General features: G+C 49.8%; 2 protein-coding genes across 2 annotated transcripts in view; both read right to left on the bottom strand.

The window, feature by feature from the left end:
* The window catches only part of LOC146075793 (A.superbus venom factor 1-like), a 262596-nt gene that overhangs the window by 123479 nt on the left and 117504 nt on the right, over positions 1-21613 (bottom strand). The window lies entirely within an intron of this gene.
* On the bottom strand, positions 33-14070 carry LOC146072822 (complement C3-like). Its single transcript, XM_083180017.1, has 3 exons — positions 13914-14070; positions 9082-9268; positions 33-686 (listed from the first exon to the last, which is right to left on the bottom strand). Exons 1-3 carry the CDS (start codon positions 13976-13978, stop codon positions 465-467), a joined length of 474 nt encoding a protein of 157 aa, XP_083036143.1. The 5' UTR covers positions 13979-14070; the 3' UTR covers positions 33-464.

Genomic DNA, 21613 nt, shown 5'->3' with positions numbered 1-21613 from the left:
GTGTATGTTTGTATATGTGAGAGCAGCAGTGTATGTTTGTATATGTGAGAGCAGCAGTGTATGTTTGTATATGTGAGAGCAGCAGTGTATGTTTGTATATGTGAGAGCAGCAGTGTATGTTTGTATATGTGAGAGCAGCAGTGTATGTTTGTATATGTGAGAGCAGCAGTGTATGTTTGTATATGTGAGAGCAGCAGTGTATGTATGTATATGTGATAGCAGCAGTGAATGTATGTATGTATGTATGAGAGCAGCAATGTATGTATGTATAAAAGTGGTAGTGTGAGCGGCAGGGTGTATATATGTTTGAAAGTGACGGTGTATGTATGTATGAGAGCGATTATGTATGTATATACTGCCGTCAGTTTCCAATTTTTTTGTGATTTAAAAAAAAAAAATTACTTTAAATGTAACAGCGGCAGCATGTGTGTGCAGGCTGACCACGGGATTCCCTGAGCAGCTCTCTATGTTTTCCGCAGCATCTCTCCCTCCCTGCGCACGTGTCTGCTCTCTGCTGTGCTGGGCCATGACTGTAGGACAGGAGTCAGGCCAGTGTGGGCTGATGAAATGGAGCAGAAGCGGAGAGATGCACGGTGCCTGCTACTGAACCAGAAGAAGTGCGGGTCCCAGCGGCTGAAGGGTGGAGAACCGAGCTCTGGAGGGTGGAGAAGAAGGCTGCATGGCACCTGGAAATGGAGGTCCAAATAGGATGAATTAGTGAATTGATCCGGCGTGTCCCCAAAAGCAGCCTCCGTTCAAACCCAGGTTAGTAACTACTACACACACACAATCGCCCACAGCCTTACTCTAACTATACACCCCCTCCCCTGCAAACCTAACTATCTATACACCCCTGTTCCCCCGCAAGCCTAACTATCTATACACCCCCTTTCCCCCGCAAGCCTAACTATCTATACACCCCCGTTCCCCCCGCAAGCCTAACTATCTATACCCCCCCCGTTCCCCTGCAGCCTAAATATCTATACACCTCCCTCCCCTGCACCCCTGCTCCCCCGCAAGCCTAACTATCTATACACCCCCTCCACCGCAAGCCTAACTATCTATACACACCTCCCCCGCAAGCCTAACTATCTATACACCCCAGGCCGCTCCCCCCTGGGTAGCGGGACACCCCAGGCCGCCTCCCCCCCCCCCCCTGGGTAGCGGGACACCCCAGGCCGCTCCCCCCTGGGTAGCGGGACACCCCAGGCCGCTCCCCCCTGGGTTGCGGGACACCCCAGGCCGCTCCCCCCCGGGTAGCGGGACACCCCAGGCCACACACCTTGGAACACTACGCCGCAGCCTATAACCCTAACCATACAAACCCTCCCTTGCAGCCTATTACCCTAACCATACACACCCTGCAGCCTATAACCCTAACCATACACACCCCGCAGCCTATAACCCTAACCACACAGAAACCCAGCAGCCTATAACCCTAACCATACACCCCGCAGCCTATTACCCTAACCATACACACACCCCGCAGCCTATAACCCTAACCATACACACACACCCCGCAGCCTATTCCAATAACCATACACACACCTTGCAGCCTATAACCGTAACCATGCTCACCCCGCAGCCTATAACCGTGACCATACACACACCCCCGCAGCCTATAACCCTAACCATACACACACACATACACACACCCTGCAGCCCATAACCCTAACTATACACGCCACGCAGCTTATAACCTAACCATACACATACCCCGCAGCCTATAACCCTAACCATACACACACCCTGCAGCCTATAACCCTGCAGCCTATAACCCTAAACATATCCCCCCCCGCAGCCTATAACTCTAACCATACACTTAGCTTATAACCCTAACCATACACACCGCACAGCCTATAACCCTAACCATACAAACACACACCCTGCAGCCTATAAACCTAACCATACACACACACACACACACACACACACACACACACACACACACACACTGCAGCCTATAACCCTAACCATACACACCCTCTGCAGCCTATAACCCTAACCATACATACACACCCCCTGCAGCCTATAACCCTAAACATACTCCTCCCCAGGGGCGTAGCTAAGGGTTCATGGGCCCTGGTGCGAAAGGTCAGCTTGGGGCCCCCCTACATACAACAAAATGGCCAGACACCAGGCAGGCACCCCAAGAAAATAAAAGCTGACAAGCCTGACAGGACTGGAGTCAGTGCTGTTGTGGAACTACACGTCCCAGCATGCCCTGCCACAGATTTTAGATAATGGATTTCTAAAACTGTGACAGGGCATGCTGGGACGTGTAGTTCCACTGTAACAGTGGAACTACACTCCCTTTCACAGGCAGTGTGTTAACTGCTAGTACTTACCTGCTCACCACGCTTCCTTCTCCCGTCCCCAGTGCAGTCAGTGTTTCTCCTTCCATCCTCTCCCCAGCGCGGTGTCTCCTGTGTCATACCACTCACAGCTTCTCTCCGCAGTCTCCTGTTGTCACGGCCCCCGGGTGTTCCTCTCCCCGGCGTCATCCTGCAGTGCTCACAGCTTCTCCCTCACCAGTCTCCTGGTGTCAATCACAGTGTCTCCGCTGCCGGGTGTTCCTCTCCCCAGCGCCTTACTCTCCAGAGTCCACAGCGCAGTCACCGCGCTGGGTGCTCCTCTTCCCAGCGCGGCTACCAATGACTGGCGGCTTAAGACAGTGAGCTGCGGTTCCAGGTGTCAGGACACCAGAGGTGGGGGTGCTGAACGTGCGGGGAAGCGGGTGGGGGAGCAGGCGTGCTGGGCGGGCGGCAGAGTTTGTGGAGCACGGCTCCGGCGCCATGTGAACTTCCTGCGCCTGGAGCAAGTGCTATGCCGCTGATCACAGCTCAGATACGGCCACCGTGTCCCGTCCCCAGCCGCAGGCAGCCAATAGGAAGGGGACCCCTTGCCGCGTGACGTCAGCGCGACGAACGCGGGCCCGCAAAGCAGCACTGGGAACGGGTGCGTCCTGTTCGCTTTCCTCTTCCAGGACGGCCGGACAGTGGCGGGGGTTGGGCACCCTGGCTCAGGGGCCCGGTCGCATCTGCGACCGCTGCGACCCCTGTAGCTACGCCACTGCTCCTCCCCCCCGCTGCCTATAACTCTAACCATACACCGCGCAGCCTTTAACCCTAACCATACACACCGCGCAGCCTATAACCCTAACCATACACACACCCCGCAGCCTATAACCCTAACCATACACACACACCCTGCAGCCTATAATCCTAACCATACACACACACCCCGCAGCCTATAACCCTAACCATACACACACCGCGCAGCCTATAACCATAACCATACACACACACCCTGCAGCCTATATTCCTAACCATACACACACACCCCGCATCCTATAACCCTAACCATACACACACCCCACAGCCTATAACCCTAACCACACACACACACACCCTGCAGCCTATTATCCTAACCATACACACACCCTGCAGCCTATAACCCTAACCATACACACACCCCGCAGCCTATAATCCTAACCATACACATACACCCCGCAGCCTACAACCCTAACTATACACACACTCCCCGCAACCTATAATCCTAACCATACACACACCCCACAGCCTATAACACTAACCATACACACACACACCGCAGCCTATAACCCTAACCATACATACACCCCGCAGCCTATAACCCTAACTATACACCCACCCCACTGCCTATAACCCTAACCATACACACACACACCCAGCAGCCATTTACCCTAACCATACACACACCCCGCAGCCTATAACCCTAACCATACACACACCCGCAGCCTATGACCCTAACCATACACCCACTTCACTGCCTATAACCCTAACCATACACACACACCCAGCAGCCAATAACCCTAACCACACACACACACCCCGCTGCCTATAACCCTAACCATACACACCCCACAGCCTATGACCCTAACCATACACCCCCCCCGCAGCCTATTATCCTAACCATATGCAGCCTATAACCCCTTCAGTGATTCCATGTGTACGCTGTCCCCCCTCCCTTCAGTGACCCCATGTGTACACTGTCCCCCCCATCCCTTCAGTGACCTCATGTGTACACTGTCCCCCTCTCACTGGCCCTTGCAGCTTTCTCCCCCCACACCTCCTGCCCGTACCTCTCACCCGGCCGACCAGTGACCGGCAGCTTTCATCTGCTCTGGGGCTTCTCACCCGCCGACCTCCCCTCCCCATCCTGCATAAACACAAACTTGGTCCCTCACTACGGCTATCTCCCTACTACTGCCTGCTCTGTCAGACCTCATCTAAACCCCCCTCCTACTCCTCGGTGATGCACCAGTGCTGATTCCTCTGCCGGCGGGCACCTGCTGTGGGCTCTGATCATGACCCAGCTGTTTTCCGCCGACTCCATCATCATCCTGCCAAGTGAGGTCTGCTGCTGCTGCTGCTACATTCATTTCTATTAATTAATTGAGACGCCAGCACCTTAAGTTACATTGTTTTACCATTAATTACATGTGATTTATGTATATTTTTGTATATATTATGTGTTTATTAAATATTTTTGATATTTCAATTGAACTGAGACTTGTGTTATTATTGAAAAGGTGGACCTATATTACATTTAGTTTTTAACTTTAATCAAAGGTATAATTGCTAATGCTGTGACAGCTTTCCAATTGTTTTCTTTTATTTCTTACAAGCTGGTTTGCTTGTTGTCATATGCGGCTTTCTTTGGCTATTAACTGTTTTATTCAATATAGCACCAGAGGTATGGTGTGATTCACTACCTCCCTTTTTTTTAGACTAAAATAGGTCACATTTCTCTTAGCAGAATTTGATCGTAACCAAAAAACAAATTTGATCATTGCACAAAACCAAAATAGCTCCGGGAGGGCTGCTGCGCATGCACAGTCGTGTGTAGCTCCTCCCATGGTCCTTTGCAGGTAGGACCATGGGAGGAGGCACATGTGCAGCAGCCCTCTGCAGGGAGCCTGCCGCTCTGGTCACCCCATTGACACTCCCCTTAAATCTGGCGATCCAGTCTGGAGACCGCACCACTGCCATGCCAGAAGAAGGCATGGCAGCATCTGCGGACATCGGGGAAGAGGGGAGCAGCTGCCTGGAACTCGCTCCTGGAGGGGAAACCATCAAGTCAGACAGAAGGAGCAGATTGGTCGCCATCCCCGGGAGGAACCCTCACCCTTTTAAAGTTCCATAACCTGGTAGGGTCAGCGTGTCATGTATAGGTAGGTATCATTGACTCTGGCACCTGTATCCTAACCCTGTGCACACACACACATATATGTAGCCTAACCCTATCCATACATACATTCTCACACACCCGCAGCTGACCTGGTAGGGTCAGCGTGTCATGTATATCTAGGGATAGGCATTATTGACTCTGTGTGTGTGTGTGTGTGTGTGTGTGCAGGGTTATAACACAGTAGCCAAACACACCCACCCATAGTCTATCATATATGCACACACACATGTAGCCTAACCCTGTCCATACACATACCCTAACCCTATCCATACACACTCACACGTAGCCTAACACTATCTAAACACATAGTCTAACACCATCCACACACATATGTAGCCTACCCTATCTACACACACGCCCATCCGCACACTCCATACATACACACACACACACCTGCAGCCTAACCCTATCCATACACACACATAGCCTAACCTTATCCATTCATACACCCATAGCTTAACCCTGTACATACACACACACACTCGCAGCCTAACCCTATCCATACATTTGTAATTTGATCTCTGCCCCAAGCAAGGGGCGTGGTCTCATCAAAATGGGCATGGCCTCACCAGAGAAGACTACCTTACACCCCAGTTTTTGGCCCTGCATCAACAGACCTTTACCACCACAGGAAGAACATTTTTTCACCATATGAAGCCCCATACAGTAATGGCCCCACACTGCAATGCCCATGATACATTATGCCCTACAGTATAGCTTCTACACACTGGGTGTCATGCTCATTGCCAGGGGTTTCATGAGATGGGTGTCTTCATTGCCAGGGCTTTCATGCTCTGGGATGGGTGTCATACTCATTGCCAGGGGTTTGTAATGCTTGTAGCCACTGGTAATGCTCATTGCCAAGGGTGTGTATTTTTAAACATTTTTAAAAATCCAATGTTTATTCTTACAGTGAAAATTTCTGAATTAAAAAAAATAAATTGAAAAAAAGCTATGAAATTCCAAAGACAAAAAACCTTACGGTTTCACATGTCCCATTAAGGCTTCTTACACATGATCTGGCATTTCTGAAACCTGTTGTAACTCTTCCACTCAAACGCCAAAAAGCAATGAAATTCCGATCATTAAGGCTGACGCCTTAATGGACGTGTTCCTTGTGCAATACAGATATGGTACGCCATCACAGCCTGTGGGTAAGTGCAGATTCAGCACTCTCACAGAGTGAGATTGCTGTCACTCACACAATGGTGGAGCTGCTAATTCACAGATTTGTGTGCTCATTGGAATACACACATGCAGTCTATGCAACTGAAGGTCTGAGCAAAAGAGAGCTGAGCGGATGGGGTAAAAGTGGTGTTGATTAGGGGAGGAGACAGTGTCATGTGGATGGGGACAAATAGAAATGTGTAGATAATGGGGAAGCAGCACTGATGGGGGACTAACGAAGCAGATGGGTGGAAAACAGTGGCACAGATTGGGGGAAGGTAAGGCAGAGTGATGCGATTGGGTGGGAAACAGAGGAGCAGTTGGAGGAAAGACAGCACTGATGGGGGAGGGGGTTCGGAGCAAAGGGGATAAAGGGAAAACAGAGCAGTACAGATGGAAGTAAACTGTGTCATGGATGATGCAGGCAGAGCAGCATGGATGGAGGGGGAGACAGAGTATCACTAATAGTGTGGAAGCCAGTGGCACAGGTAGAAGTAAACAGCGGCATCTGTGTGGAAAGACAGGGCAGTGCAGATGGGGAAAGACACATTGGTGCGGATGAGGGAGTACACACAGCAGTAGGGATTGAAGAAGACAGAGCAGCATGAAGGCGTATAGAAGAGGAAAGTGTTGATGCATAGTAGTTGGGAGTATTATAGTTTTTGCAATTATGAAAGATGTTTATTGTAACTGTATGTGAATACTAAATGAAATGGATATTGGTAGTGTGTGAAAGATGTTGGACCCTCAGTGGGATAGTTCTAGTAATAGTGTTTATTCTAGCACCTGCTATCTTTGAAAACCCATGCAGTTCATCTACCCTGTCTAGGGTGTTGCTGTCTGCTGTAGTGTTTCTAGCACAGGTCTGGTTTGCAGTGCTGATGTACAGATCACACTGTGCTAGAAGCACTACAGCAGACAGCTACACCCCAGGCAGGGAAGAGGAACTGCATGGGTTTTCAAAGATGGCGGGTGCTAGAATGAACACTATAGTAATCCAGTGGGCTAGACAGTTTTAGATGATTGCAGGTACTTATTAGGATGAGTGCGCTACATAACTGCTCAGACCTTCAGTTGCATAGACTGCATGTGTGTATTCCAATGAGCACACAAATCTGTGAATTAGCAGCTCCACCATTGTGTGAGTGACAGCAATCTCACTCTGTGAGAGTGCTGAATCTGCACTTACCCACAGGCTGTGATGGCGTACCATATCTGTATTGCACAAGGAACACGTCCATTAAGGCGTCAGCCTTAATGATCGGAATTTCATTGCTTTTTGGCGTTTGAGTGGAAGAGTTACAACAGGTTTCAGAAATGCCAGATCATGTGTAAGAAGCCTTAATGGGACATGTGAAACCGTAAGGTTTTTTGTCTTTGGAATATATATATATATATATATATATATATATATATATATATATATACTTTTCATTTTGGAATATCTCATGAAGAACTTATCCACTTCATATCTAGAATACCGATTTAAAGAAATATTGGTGTTGAGAACATGGGTTCATGTTTCATGTTTAAGTTTTGAAGAAGAGATATTGCAAAGTTATCTACAATCTTTCTCCATTTACCTTGTGTGCTGATCAGTAGCACGTGATTGGTAGCAGTCATGGTGACAACATTGCGATGTTCTGTGCATAATGTGGCTGCAGGGCCGGCGCCACCACTAGGCAAACCTAGGCATTTGCCTAGGGCGCCGGCCACTGGAGGGCGGAAAATGCCGCCCGGGTACCTGTACCTGTCTATTTAAATCTGGCGGCGGAGGCAGCGGGGGTCCCTGCAGTCTATTAAAAATCACGAGCGCTATCCGCCGGGCTATGCGGAAGCGCTTCTAGTGTGAAAACTCTGGCAGCACGGCGCACGCTGATCTCAGCCAATCAGCGTGCTGCCACAGTGTTTTCACACTAGAAGCGCTTCCGCATAGCCCGGCGGATAGCGCTCGTGATTTTTAATAGACTGCAGGGACCCCCGCTGCCTCCGCCGCCAGATTTGATTAGAGAGAGCGCCGAACGACAGGTACCCCACCCCACCCCACCCCACCCCCCCCCCCCCGGCACCGGGGCGCCCCCAGCCCGACTCGCCTGGGGCGCTCCGGTGCCTTGCACCGGCCCTGTGTGGCTGTTATATAGGTAGAGGGTGACTACTAGCCACCGGGGAGTTAATGAGGGGGCACCACACGGAGGCATTGTCAGAAGGACTAGACTCACCTCTGGTACATAATAAACCATCTCTTCTTATGAGTTACTGTATAAATGGGGCTAGATCATCTTGCACTGTGATACTTTAGAATAGAATAGAATAAAATCAACTTTATTGGCCATGTATGCTTGCGCACACTAGGAATTTTTAGTGGATTTACAGTGCAGCATCAAGCAGGGATGAAGGGGGGGGGGGCATTACATACATTACATTAAGACATTACATGTGGGGAACACATGCCCGCCGAGCTGCACAGCGCCTAGGCAGCCATCAGCGGCGCCACTGGTCGCTTCAACAGCCAGGTAGGTAACATCAAGCAGAGACGGTACAGTTATCGCATAGGGAACACATACCCACCAAGCTGAACAGCGCCTAGGCAGCCATCAGCGGCGCCACTGATTTACTACCTGTTCTACAAATACATTTGACATTTTCCCACGATTCCCCAAATATTACAGTCTGAAACCTTACCGTCACATGAACCGATCCCATGTAGCCATTATCCTTATTGACAGAGACCTTTTTCTCAACTATATTAATTTTCTTCTGTGGGAAATCATGGATTGAAATGTCGGCCTCAAATTCCGAGTTGTGTCCATCCACTATGATGGTCTCCTGGCTTTCCAAGCGCAGGACATTGGGTGTGATCAGGGAGCATCTGGCGGAAGGGAACCATATTAGGGTACTATAGCTATAGATTGGTTTACATGATATTTGTAATTAAACATTCTGCAGAATTATTTTGATGTTGTCATACTGAATATGTATATTTTTATTTAGTGCTTTCTGCACTTTAAACCCCCCTTCCATTCGCGCATCTTATATACAAATGTTGCGGATTGTCTTCAAAGATGGTTGGACATGGCTCATGGTGGGTTCCACCTATATCTCGTTCATGTTTAGGAGGAAACTTCATTGAAGTCATTGATTACAGTATGTCATTTATATATAGCACATGTCTTCAGTTCTATACAGAACAATTATTATTATTACTAGGTGATTCATCGCGCCCTACGGGCGCTCTTCACACCGTCGTAAGGGGCTGCGCCCCCTTAATTTGTGAACGTTTGTATATGAGAAATATGGTTAGAATTGTATGAAAGATGCCCTGTATTGCAACTTAGGTGTCCGCGAATCGCGGGAGGGGGGGTCGCGGAGGGTGCCGCGAATTGCAGGAGGGGGGGTCGCGGGGGGTGCCGCGAATTGCAGGAGGGGGGGGTTGTGGGGGGGTGGATGCTGCGAATCGCGGGAGGGGAGGGATTGCAGAGAATCGCGGGAGGGGGGTCGCGGGGTGGGTTGCCGCAAATCGCGGGAGGGGGGTTACGGGGGCGGGGGTTGCAGCAAATCATGGTAGGGGGGATCGCGGGGGATGTGCCGTGAATCACGGGAGGGGGGGTCACGGGGTGGGGTGCCGAGAATCGCGGGGGGGTGTGTGTGTGCCGTGAATCGCGGGAGTGGGGGTTGCGGGGGGTGGGGGGGGTGTGACGCGAATCGCCACAAGAAAAAATCAACACAGAAAGGTCAACACATGTAAATGTTGACATAAGTGTGGCACTTCATTGGTGTCCATGTCGACACATGAGAATGAATATGAAAACATTCAAAAAATGAAAAAAAAAAACTTCAAAAACTCATGTCAACCTTTTTCATTGTCGACCATAGCCATGTCAGTGTTTTCCATGTGCAATTTAATTCTGGAGCTGCCGCGAATCACGGGGGGTGCCGCGAATTGCGGGAGGGGGGGGTCGCGGGGTTGGGTGCCGCGAATCGCGGGAGGGCGGGGTTCACAGGGGTTCCGGTGGGGGGTTGCCGCGAATTGCGGGAGGTGGGGGGTCACGGGGGGTGCCGCGAATCGCGGGAGGGGGGTTTGCGGGGGGGTGTGACGCGAATCGCCACAAGAAAAACTCAACACAGAAAGGTCAACACATGTAAATGTTGACATAAGTGTGCCACTTCATTGGTGTCCATGTTGACACATGACAATGAATATGAAAACATTCAAAAAATGAAATAAATCTTCAAAAACTCATGTCAACCTTTTTCATTGTCGACCATAGCCGTGCCAGTGTTTTGCATGTGCCATTTAATCCTGGGGCTGCCGCGAAACGCGGGGGGTGCCGCGATTTGCGGGAGGGGGGGGGGGTTGCGGGGGGTGGGTGCCGCGAATCGCGGGAGAGCGGGGTTCATGGGGGTTCCGGTGGGGGGTTGCCGCGAATTGCGGGAGGGGGGGGTCGCGGGGGGGGGGGTGCCGCGAATCGCCGGAGGGGGGGTTGCGGGGGGTGTGACGCGAATCGCCACAAGAAAAAAATCAACACAGAAAGGTCAACACATGTAAATGTTGACATAAGTGTGGCACTTCATTGGTGTCCATGTCGACACATGAGAATGAATATGAAAATATTCAAAAAATGACAAAAAAACTTCAAAAACTCATGTCAACCTTTTTCATTGTCGACCATAGCCATGTCAGTGTTTTCCATGTGCAATTTAATTCTGGAGCTGCCGCGAATCACGGGGGGGTGCCGCGAATTGCGGGAGGGGGGGTCGCGGGGGTGGGTGCAGCGAATCGCGGGAGGGCGGGTTTCACAGGGGTTCCGGTGGGGGGCTGCCGCGAATTGCGGGAGGTGGGGGGTCACGGGGGGTGCCGCGAATCGCGGGAGGGGGGGTTGCGGGGGGTGTGACGCGAATCACCACAAGAAAAAATCAACACAGAAAGGTCAACACATGTAAATGTTGACATAAGTGTGCCACTTCATTGGTGTCCATGTCGAAAAAATTAAAAAAATTAAAAATAAATCTTCAAAAAATCATGTCAACCTTTTTCATTGTCGACCATAGCCATGTCAGTGTTTTGCATGTGCCATTTAATCCTGGGGCTGCTGCGAATTGCGGGGGGGGGTGCCGCGAATCGCGGGAGGGGGGTCGCAGGGGGGGTGCCGCCAATCGTGCAAGGGGGGGTCGCGGGGGAGTTCTTTTTGCCGCGAATCGCGGGAGGGAGGTCGCGGGGGGGTGTTTTTTCCGCGAATCGGGGGGGGGTGTCACGGGGGAGGGTTTGCCGCGATTCGCGGGAGGGGGGGTCGCGGGGTGGTGGTTATGCCGCGAATTGCGGGAGGGGTCGTGGGGGGGTTCTTTTTGCAGCGAATCGCGGGAGGGGGGGTCGGGGGGGGTGTTTTTGCTGCGAATCGCGGTAGGGGGGGTTGCGGGGGAGCGGGTATTTTTGCCGCAAATCGCGGGAGGGGGGCGCTCACCTGGTGGCTGTGGAGTAGCAGTGCTGGGCAACATGGGAAGGCAGTGGGTGTCTGGCACTGTCTGTGGGCTCACTGGGCTGGTTCTCTGTCACATACCTCCCAACATGACCCTCTCCAGGAGGGACACAATGCTCTGTTTCTAGACTTCCCCTTAATGTATGATTGCCATCACCTGTTTTAAACAGGTTAATTTCTCAGAAAGGTGTTCAGCACAGCTGAAGGCAATCACACATTAAGAGGAAAGTCCAGGAACAGAGCGTTATAGACACAGACACCCACTTTGAGTGACAGATGTAGCCAAATATATAGGAGATACATTTTTTGTATCTTTCTGCCATGTGTCAATAGCACAAAAATAAATAAAAAAATGAAAAAAGAAAAATCAACAAGGAGTTCGAATGCATACCTCCTAACATTTAATGTCCAGGAAGAGGGACGCTTGCACGTGCCGCCGGCGAACGCCCAAAATTTGGAGGAGTGGCCTCGCAGCACAGGTGCATGGCCTTCAAATCGCACCACTCACGTGAGGCCACTCCCCGTTTTACCGCTTCTTCCACTCTGTCTGCGGGGAATAGATGCTGTGTGCATGTGGGGACTCCCAACTGCCCCCCACCATGGGACACTGATGGCCCGGGATGGGACACAGGAACACCCCCAAAAAATGTGACGTTCCCGCAGAAAGCGGGGCAGTTGGGAGGTATGCAAATGAACAATACAAACAAAGATAAATTATGTCACATTACCCTGGATAGGGCAAGCACAGAGCACCACAATTGCAGACCAATGAGTGGAAGTGCACAGGAGCTCTGGGTAGTGAAGGTAGTGGGAAAGGGGAAATAAGGCTTGGTTCAAGAGCTTATAGTCTAGGAAAGTGAGGATTGGAAAGAGGTGTGGACAGGGCCGTCTTAACATTAGGAAGGGCCCCTGGGCAACCTAGTTCACTGGACCCCCCCAAATTAGTTTGCCCAGGAGCCCACAGTCACCTCCCCAACCCTCACCTCTCTGGCTCCGTGCGGCAGCCAGTCAGCTTCCGGCGGCCGGGGATCCGATCATCTTCGCTGGGGGATCCGGGCAGCGGGATCAGGGCAGCGGCGGTAGCTAGGAGCCTGCCCTGAAGTGGCAAAGCGCTATTAACTGGCGGGGCGGGAAGCGCTGTTGCATTTGAAAAGACTGGCCAGACGCTGATTGGCTGAATTCAGCCAATCAGCGTTCGGCCAGTCTTTTCAAATGCAGCAGCGCTTCCCGCCCCACCGGCAAATAGCGCTAATGGGAAAGATGGTGGCCGGGTGGCGGGGATCCGACCATCCTCGCTGGGGAAGGGGATCAGGGCGGCGGTGGCGGTAGCTAGGAGCCCGAAGCGGCGAAGCACTATTTGTCGGCGGGGGCGGGAAGCGCTGTTGAATTTGAAAAGACTGGCCGGATGCTGATTGCCTGAATTCAGCCAATCAGCATTCAGCCAGTCATTTTAAATGTAGCAGCGCTTCTCGCCCCCCCTGCCGGCAAATAGCGCTTCGCCGCTTTGGGCTCCTAGCTACCGCCACCGATGCCCTGATCCCCCTGCCGGATCACCCAGTGAGGGTGATCAGAACCCCGGCACACGGACCCCCGAAATTAAATTCACTGCTAGCTAGGAGGTGAAGCGCTATTTGCCGGCGGGGTGGGAAGCGCTGTTGCCTTTTCAAAGACTGGCCGGATGCTGATTTTCTGAATTCAGCCAATCAGCGTCCGGCCAGTCTATTCAAATGCAACAGCGCTTCCCGCCCCGCCGGCAAATAGAGCTTCGCCGAATCAGGCTTCTAGCTACCGCCACCGCCCTGATCCCCCTGCCCGGATCCCCCAGTGAGGGCGAGCGGATTCCCGGACCCCGGCCACCATCTTTCCCATTGGGCTGGGCCGGGGGTCCCTAGGTCCTAGGGCCCCCGGGCAACTGCCCATCGTGCCCAATGGGAAAGACGGCACTGGGTGTGGATAACTTCAGTAACTTCCAGATACAGTCCTGGAAGTTTCAAGCACAAACCCGAAACATGCATGTAATGTGGGCAGCCTCATACTCACTGTGGTTGTGCATAGGACCCGGTCAGCCCCCATAGCAGGATTAGGCAGAGAGCTCTGCACCCCATGACTCTGCCTGCAGTATATTCTGCCTCTGGGATGATGGATGGGGCTTATAGAAGATCACATTTTGGGTCCAGCAGCCTTGGACAAATAATCTTTTAATCAGTAACCGGAGAGAATGAAATTGATGGGTTTCTGTGCCAAGGTGCATAACAAATATTTATCTGATAAATATATGTCTGTTCCTAAATCCAGCAGGAAGGAAAATAACACACGGGCATGCTCACACAGCATGACAGTAATACAGTGCATGCTGGGGCCGATAGTCTGGCCACTGTGCCTGAACGTTGTCGGTAATGCACGGGTGCAGGGCCTGGCGTACAAGCGCCTTCGGCCAAAATTGTCCTGGGCAAGGCGCATGCAGCCTGTATGGACCCCAGGCGTTTTATGGGCGTGCCCATAGAAACTCTGGGAGGGCCCAGCTGAATGCAGGCACACAAACATCATGCGCCCGCCCCGATTTGGCTTACATACATGCAGCCGCCGAGCTACTCCGGGGTGAGGGAGGAGAAAGCCCTTGATGGTAAGCCAAGGAGGGGTCGCGGAAGACTGAGGACAATGGGAAGGACTTTCCCCCATTTCTGGGGGTTGGCCCCAATCTTCGGGAGCCTCCCAGCCAACCCGGGAGGGTACGCAACCCCGCTATTAAGATATGATTGGTGTCACCTGTTTTTAAGTACTTAATGAATTAAAAAGGTGTTTCGGAACAGGTGGATGCTGTTATAACTTCAAAAGGACGTCCAGATAGAGAGCATTCAGTACCTCCTGGAAAGGGGGGGGGGGGGGGGGAACTGGGATACCTGTATCACTTATAGCTCTCTCCCATCCTATGTATCCCCTGGTCGGAAAGCTTTATTGAAACCTCATATTCCAGTGCCTCTGCCTGCACTGCATACTGTCCTGCCTGGTCCTGCTGCTGCATAAAAGGGACAGCAAGTGATGTCAATGTGCTCTGGCCTGGGTCCCATGACAAAGAGGGGCCAGGGGTTCAGTAGGCACTGTGCCCCCCCCCCTCTCCTTAATCTAGCTATGCATAGGGATACCACAATGGCCCTTCCCTCTGTTTTTGGGACATAGACTGGGTCATCCAGGTGAGTAATGTTTGTCCCAGAGGGAATTGACTCAGCCTTCATGAGATGACCAATGTTTTCCCAGCTGATCAGATGCTGCTTCTTTGTATGCAGCAGTGGATCACAGATGAGAGCAGGAGGAATCTGTTTGCACAAGATGCCTCCTGCAACCAGTGCCCGATTAACCAATCGGCTGATTAGGCTGCAGCCTAGGGCACCAGGACTGGCAGGGGCACCTTGCAGGTAACAGCCGAGGAATACAAATAAAGCCTAATTTATTCCATGCTTCTTAGCTATCACCTGTCCCAATGTAAAGTTCTTAAGGTGACTGGCAGATGGCTGTGCCAATGAAACTTACTGATGGAACCACGACTTTAATTACATTGTTATACAGCGCCAGCTGGGCAGACTAAAGTCAAAGGGCCTGATTCTGGTTCATTCGCAAAAGCAAATTCTCTCTCTTATGGAAAAAAACCATGTGCACTGCAGGTAGATGTAACATGTGAAGAGAGAGTTCGATTTGGGTGGGGGTTTTACTGCAAACTGATATCTATGTTGCAGGGGAAAAATAACACAGTCAATATTTTCCCTGCACTGAAACAAAATTAGTCACCCAAATATAACTTTCTCTGCACATGTTACATCTGCCCCGCCTGCAGTGCAGCATGGTTATGTCCATTAGAGAGAGATAATTTTCTTTTGTGAATGAACCAGAATCAGGCCCAAAAGTCTCCATCACACGCCACAAGCATTAGATCCTACATGCCAGTTGTATAACCTTCATTACTACAGGGTTGCCTACCTGACCCTCTCCTTCAGGGAGAAAATGCTCTGTTCCTGGCCTTCCCTGGTAATGTATGATTGCCAGCACCTGTGGGGAGCTAGGTAATTGATAAGATAGGTGTTTCACCACAGGTGATGGCAATCCTACATTACCAGGGAAGTCCAGGAGCAGAGCATTTTCTCCCTGAAGGAGAGGGTCAGGTCTACTCACCTCTGCCTCTTCTTCCGCCGTACTGACGATCCCGGCTTCCTGGACCTGCTGTCAGTCCCGGCGCTCCTCTTGTTAGAACGTCCCACACAAAATGGCCGCCGCCTTACAGCAGACCATTATTTAGGATGCAAGAGGAGGTCTCCGCCTCCTCTAGCATCCTTATTAACGGTCTGTTGTGATTGTAGGAGGAGCAGCAGGAGCACCGGGACTCGGCATAGATGTGGCGGCACCAATAACAATAGCTTCCTACATGGGCAGTGTGACTGGCGAGTCCCTGAGCACCCAGACACGTGTGTTTAGCAGCATTACAAGGGGAGTTACATGTGTATTAGCCTAGGGCACCTGGAACCTTTAATCAGGCCCTGCTTGCAGTATCTACAAATCTTCCCTGGCCATAGTGGCTGCTGTACATGCAAATAAACACGATCCAAGTGCATTGGAAAGGGGAAGTTGTATTTGTGGCTGACTCATGGGCAACTCTGATTTGACAGCATACCTTCAATTTGCACTTAGATTGTTTATATGGTAATGCCACCACATTGGTTCTCAAACTCAGGGCCTGATTCTGGTTGGTTGAAAAGCAAATTACTTCTTTAATGGACAAATCCATGTGCAGGGAGAGTTACATTTAGGTGAGATATTTTGTTTCTGTGCAGAGTAAACACTGGCTGCTTTATTTTTACACTGCAATTTAGATTCCAGTTTGAACACACCCCACCCAAATGTAGCTCTCTCTGCACCTGTAACATCTGCCCCACCTGCAGTGCAGCCATGGTTTTGTCCATTAACCCCTTCCCGACAATTGACGTACATTTACGTCATGGTCGGGAAGTACTTCCCGACACATGGCGTAAATGTACGTCATGGCTTGTAACTGTCACCGCGTCTATAGACGCGGTGACAGTTTCAACATGTCTGCTGTCCCTGACAGCAGACATGTCCGTGCATGCCCAGGGGGGGCTGCGATGCCGCCCCCCCGTCGGCGATCGCTGTGATTGGCTGTTCAGTGTGAACAGCCAATTACAGCGTTTTCTGTGTCACCGGCGAATAACGTTCGCCGGTGACACGCGATCGGAGGTGATTGGTGCTGTAAAGTACAGCACCAATCACCGCGGGGTGTAAGGGTGACACTGGTGTCACCCCACCTCACCCCGCCCGCCCCCAAAGGCCGTGATTGGTCCGTCGGACCGACGGACCAATCACAGCCATGGAGGGGGGTTTAAACTAACGGTGACTGCACTGCAGACGCCATTCCGGTCTGGAATTGCGTGCAGTGCGGTCACCGTGCCTAGCTGCCGCAGTATACTGACCTGAACCTTGCCAAATACTTACCTGATCCTTGCAAATATCTTGCCTGCTTCATCACTGCTTGTAGTGTGCTGGATGCTTCCTGGATCCTGTTACTTGTGACTTCCTTGTGCTGCTGCAGTGTAATAGCGTTAGTTAGATAGAGAGAGATAGAGAGAGATAGTGTCAGAGAGTGCTATATTTTGTGCTGCTGCAGTGTGATATAGTTATAGATAGAGACATAGAGAGAGAGAGATAGAGAGAGATAGAGAGATATAGAGAGAGATAGAGAGAGAGAGATAGAGAGAGATAGAGAGGCCTAGTGACAGAGAGTGCTATATTTTGTGCTGCTGCAGTGTGATAGTTATAGATAGAGAGATAGAGAGAGATAGAGAGAGATAGAGAGAGAGAGATAGAGATAGTGACAGATTGTGCTATATATTTTTTATATAACTGACTGCTGCCCCCCCTTTTGTGCTGATCAGTATAAATTAACTGATCAGCAACTTTTTGGGGGCGCAGGTTTTTTTTATATATATATATACCTGTCACTGCTGCTGCTGCAGTGTCATAGAGTGTTAGATAGTGAGAGATAGAGAGATAGAGAGAGATAGTGACAGAGAGTGATAGAGAGTGCTAAATTTTGTGTCTGCTGCCCCCGCCTTTTGTGCTGATCACTATATCTGAGGTGATCAGCAACTTTTTGGGGGTGCAGAGGTTTTTTTTTTTTTATATATATACCTGCCAGTTGCACTGTCAGTTGCACCAAAGGTTGTGCACCTGCTGCCCCTCACTGGTAATCAGTGTCACTGATCACCTTTTTTTTTTTTGTGTGTGCTGTGGGGTCTTTTTTTAATTTTTTTTTACACACACTGTGATTTTGTGGGTGTCCTGTGGCCGCTGTGCGCTGATCAGTGACGTACATCACTGATCATCTTTTTCGGCACAGGGTTGATCTATTTTTTTTTTTTTTTTGGATCAAATTCCTGTTGCCTTTGAGCGCTTTTCAGTGACGGACGTTACTGACCAACATCTGTGCTCAATTTTTGGCGCAGGACCTTTTTTTTTTTTTTTTAACCCCTTCAAATTTTTTTTTTAACCCCTTCAATTTTTTTTTTTTAACCCCTTCAATTTTTTTTTTTGGTATAAAGTATTTTTTTTTTTCTGCACTACATACACACTACACACTACATACCCCCCGGGTTGAAATAAAGTTTGTACCCCCCCCTACACTATACACGTGTTGAAACATTTCACTACCAGTAACACAAAAATAAAAATGGCATCCCAAATGTCATCCCAAATGTCATCCCAGTCATCCAGAAGAATGTATTCAGCGGAGGAGGCATATGCCATGCTTGCTTCTGACTCTGACACAGCCAGTGATGCAAGCGGGGAATTTGAAGGATTCGCCTTAAGCTCCTCTTCCTCCTCTGGTGATGAGGGACCCCCTCAAAGACGCCCCCGTAGAGCAGCTGAGACCCCCCCCCCCAATAATTGATCTCGTATGGACCCCACCACCAGACAATTTTGAGCCCCAGGTTCCTGAGTTTTTGGCCATGCCAGGAATCCAATTTGATTCCACAGGTCTCAGAGAAATTGACTTTTTCAAATTATTTTTCTCTGATGATTTTATAAATTTAATGGTGGACCAAACTAATTTATATGCCCAGCAGTTTATTGCTCAAAACCCCACGTCATCATTTGCTAGGTGGACCCCTGTAGATGCAGTAGAGATGATGACGTTTTGGGGTCTGGTGTTTCATATGGGCATAGTAAAAAAGCCAGAAATTAGGCAATATTGGAGTACAGATGTTCTGTACAGCACCCCATTTTACCGTATGGCCATGCCCCGGGCTCGATTTGAGACGATCCTTAAATTTTTGCATTACAACGATAATGCACAGTGCCCACCCAGAGATGATCCCACCTTTGACCGGCTATTCAAAGTCAGGCCGGTCATTGATCATTTCAGTGCCAAATTTGAAGACATGTACATCCCAGATAAATTCATTTGCATAGACGAGTCCCTTATACATTTTAAAGGAAGGGTTAAATTCCGCCAGTACCTTCCCAGTAAGAGGGCAAGGTATGGCATAAAAATGTATAAGCTGTGTGAAAGCACCTCAGGGTACACTCACAGGTTTAGGGTATATGAAGGGAAGGATTCAAGAATTGAACCGCCAGAATGCCCCCCCTCCCTCGTAGGTGTTAGTGGAAAAATTGTCTGGGATTTAGTGCACCCCTTCCTGGATAAAGGTTATCACCTCTATGTGGATAACTTTTACACCAGCATCCCCCTGTTTAAGGCCCTTGGTTCAAGAGGTACAGCAGCTTGCGGTACTGTGCGCAAGAACCAAAGAGGCCTCCCAAAAACGCACATTGCCCAAGTAATGAGAAGGGGTGAAAGCAGGGGAATATGCACCGAAAATATGTTGTTGGTCAAATATAAGGACAAGAGGGATGTCCTTATACTGACAACAATTCACGGAGACAGTACCACCTCCGTCCCTGTACGAGGTACCAGTACCCACACCTCAAAACCTAATTGTATCCTGGATTACAATAGGTACATGGGCGGAGTGGATCTTTCAGATCAGGTACTGAAGCCGTACAGTGCCCTGCAGAAAACAAAAATCTGGTACAAGAAGCTGGCCGTGTATATCATCCAGATGGCACTGTATAACGCTTACGTGCTATTCCGTTCTACCGGCCAAAGGGGGACATTTATGCACTTTCAAGAGGAAGTCATAAAGGGCCTAATATTTGGGAACCAGCAGGCAGAGGGCCCCAGTACTTCTAGTACTGGCCCCCGTATTGTACCAGGGCAGCATTTTCCTGATGAAATCCCCTCCACTGGAAAAAAGGGCAGGACACAAAAAAGGTGCAAAGTTTGCTATAAAAAGGGAATAAGAAAGCAAACTATTTTCCAGTGTGACACTTGCCCCGACAAACCCGGCCTATGTATAAAGGAGTGTTTTAAAATATACCACACATCTATGGATTATTAGGTTCATAATTTCACCGTGCTTCGGGGGTCTTGCTAATGCCACATAGCACCCACCATTCATTCCACCAGAATCTGAGCCACAAAATCCAAAAATCACTCCTTCCCTTCTGAGTCCTGCCATGCACCCAACTGGTATTTTTTGGTCACATGTGAGGCATTGCCGTACTCGGGAGAAATTGGGGCACATATTTTGGGGTGCTTTTTCTCCTTCATACCTTCTGAAAATGAAAAATTTTGAGCCAGAACTGCATTTTTGTGTAAAAAAATGTAATTTTTCATTTTCACTGCCCACTTGTATCAAAATTGGTGAAACCCCTGGGGGTTTGAAATGTACACTATACCCCTAGATGAATTCCCTGAGGGGTGTAGTTTGCAAAATGGGGTCACTTGTGGGGGGGTTCCACTGTATTGGTGCTTTGGGGGTCTTGCTAATGCGACATAGCACCCACCATCATTCCACCAGAATTTGTGCTGCAAAATCCAAATATCACTCCTTCCCTTCTGAGTCCTGCCACTTTTTGGTCACACATGAGGCATTGCCGTACTCGGGAGAAATTGGGGCACAGATTTTGGGGTGCTTTGTCTCCTTCATTCCTTCTGAAAATGAAAAATTTTGAGCCAGAACTGCATTTTTGTGTAAAAAAATGTAATTTTTCATTTTCACTGCCCACTTGTATCAAAATTGGTGAAACCCCTGGGGGTTTGAAATGTACACTATACCCCTAGATGAATTCCCTGAGGGGTGTAGTTTGCAAAATGGGGTCACTTGTGGGGGGGTTCCACTGTATTGGTGCAACATAGCACCCACCATTCATTCCACCAAAATCTGTGCTGCAAAATCCAAAAATCACTCCTTCCCTTCTGAGTCCTGCCATGCACCCAACTGGTATTTTTTGGTCACATGTGAGGCATTGCCGTACTCGGGAGAAATTGGGGCACAGATTTTGGGGTGCTTTTTCTCCTTCATACCTTCTGAAAATGAAAAATTTTGAGCCAGAACTGCATTTTTGTGTAAAAAATGTAATTTTTCATTTTCACTGCCCACTTGTATCAAAATTGGTGAAACCCCTGGGGGTTTGAAATGTACACTATACCCCTAGATGAATTCCCTGAGGGGTGTAGTTTGCAAAATGGGGTCACTTGTGGGGGGGTTCCACTGTATTGGTGCTTGGGGGGTCTTGCTAATGCGACATAGCACCCACCAAAATTCCACCAGAATCTGAGCTGCAAAATCCAAAAATCACTCCTTCCCTTCTGAGTCCTGCCATGCACCCAACTG

This window comes from Crinia signifera, chromosome 4, assembly GCF_055691185.1.
Source record: "Crinia signifera chromosome 4, ASM5569118v1, whole genome shotgun sequence".
In the NCBI taxonomy this organism is placed as follows: domain Eukaryota; kingdom Metazoa; phylum Chordata; class Amphibia; order Anura; family Myobatrachidae; genus Crinia; species Crinia signifera.
This window is presented reverse-complemented; position numbering and strand designations above follow the sequence as displayed.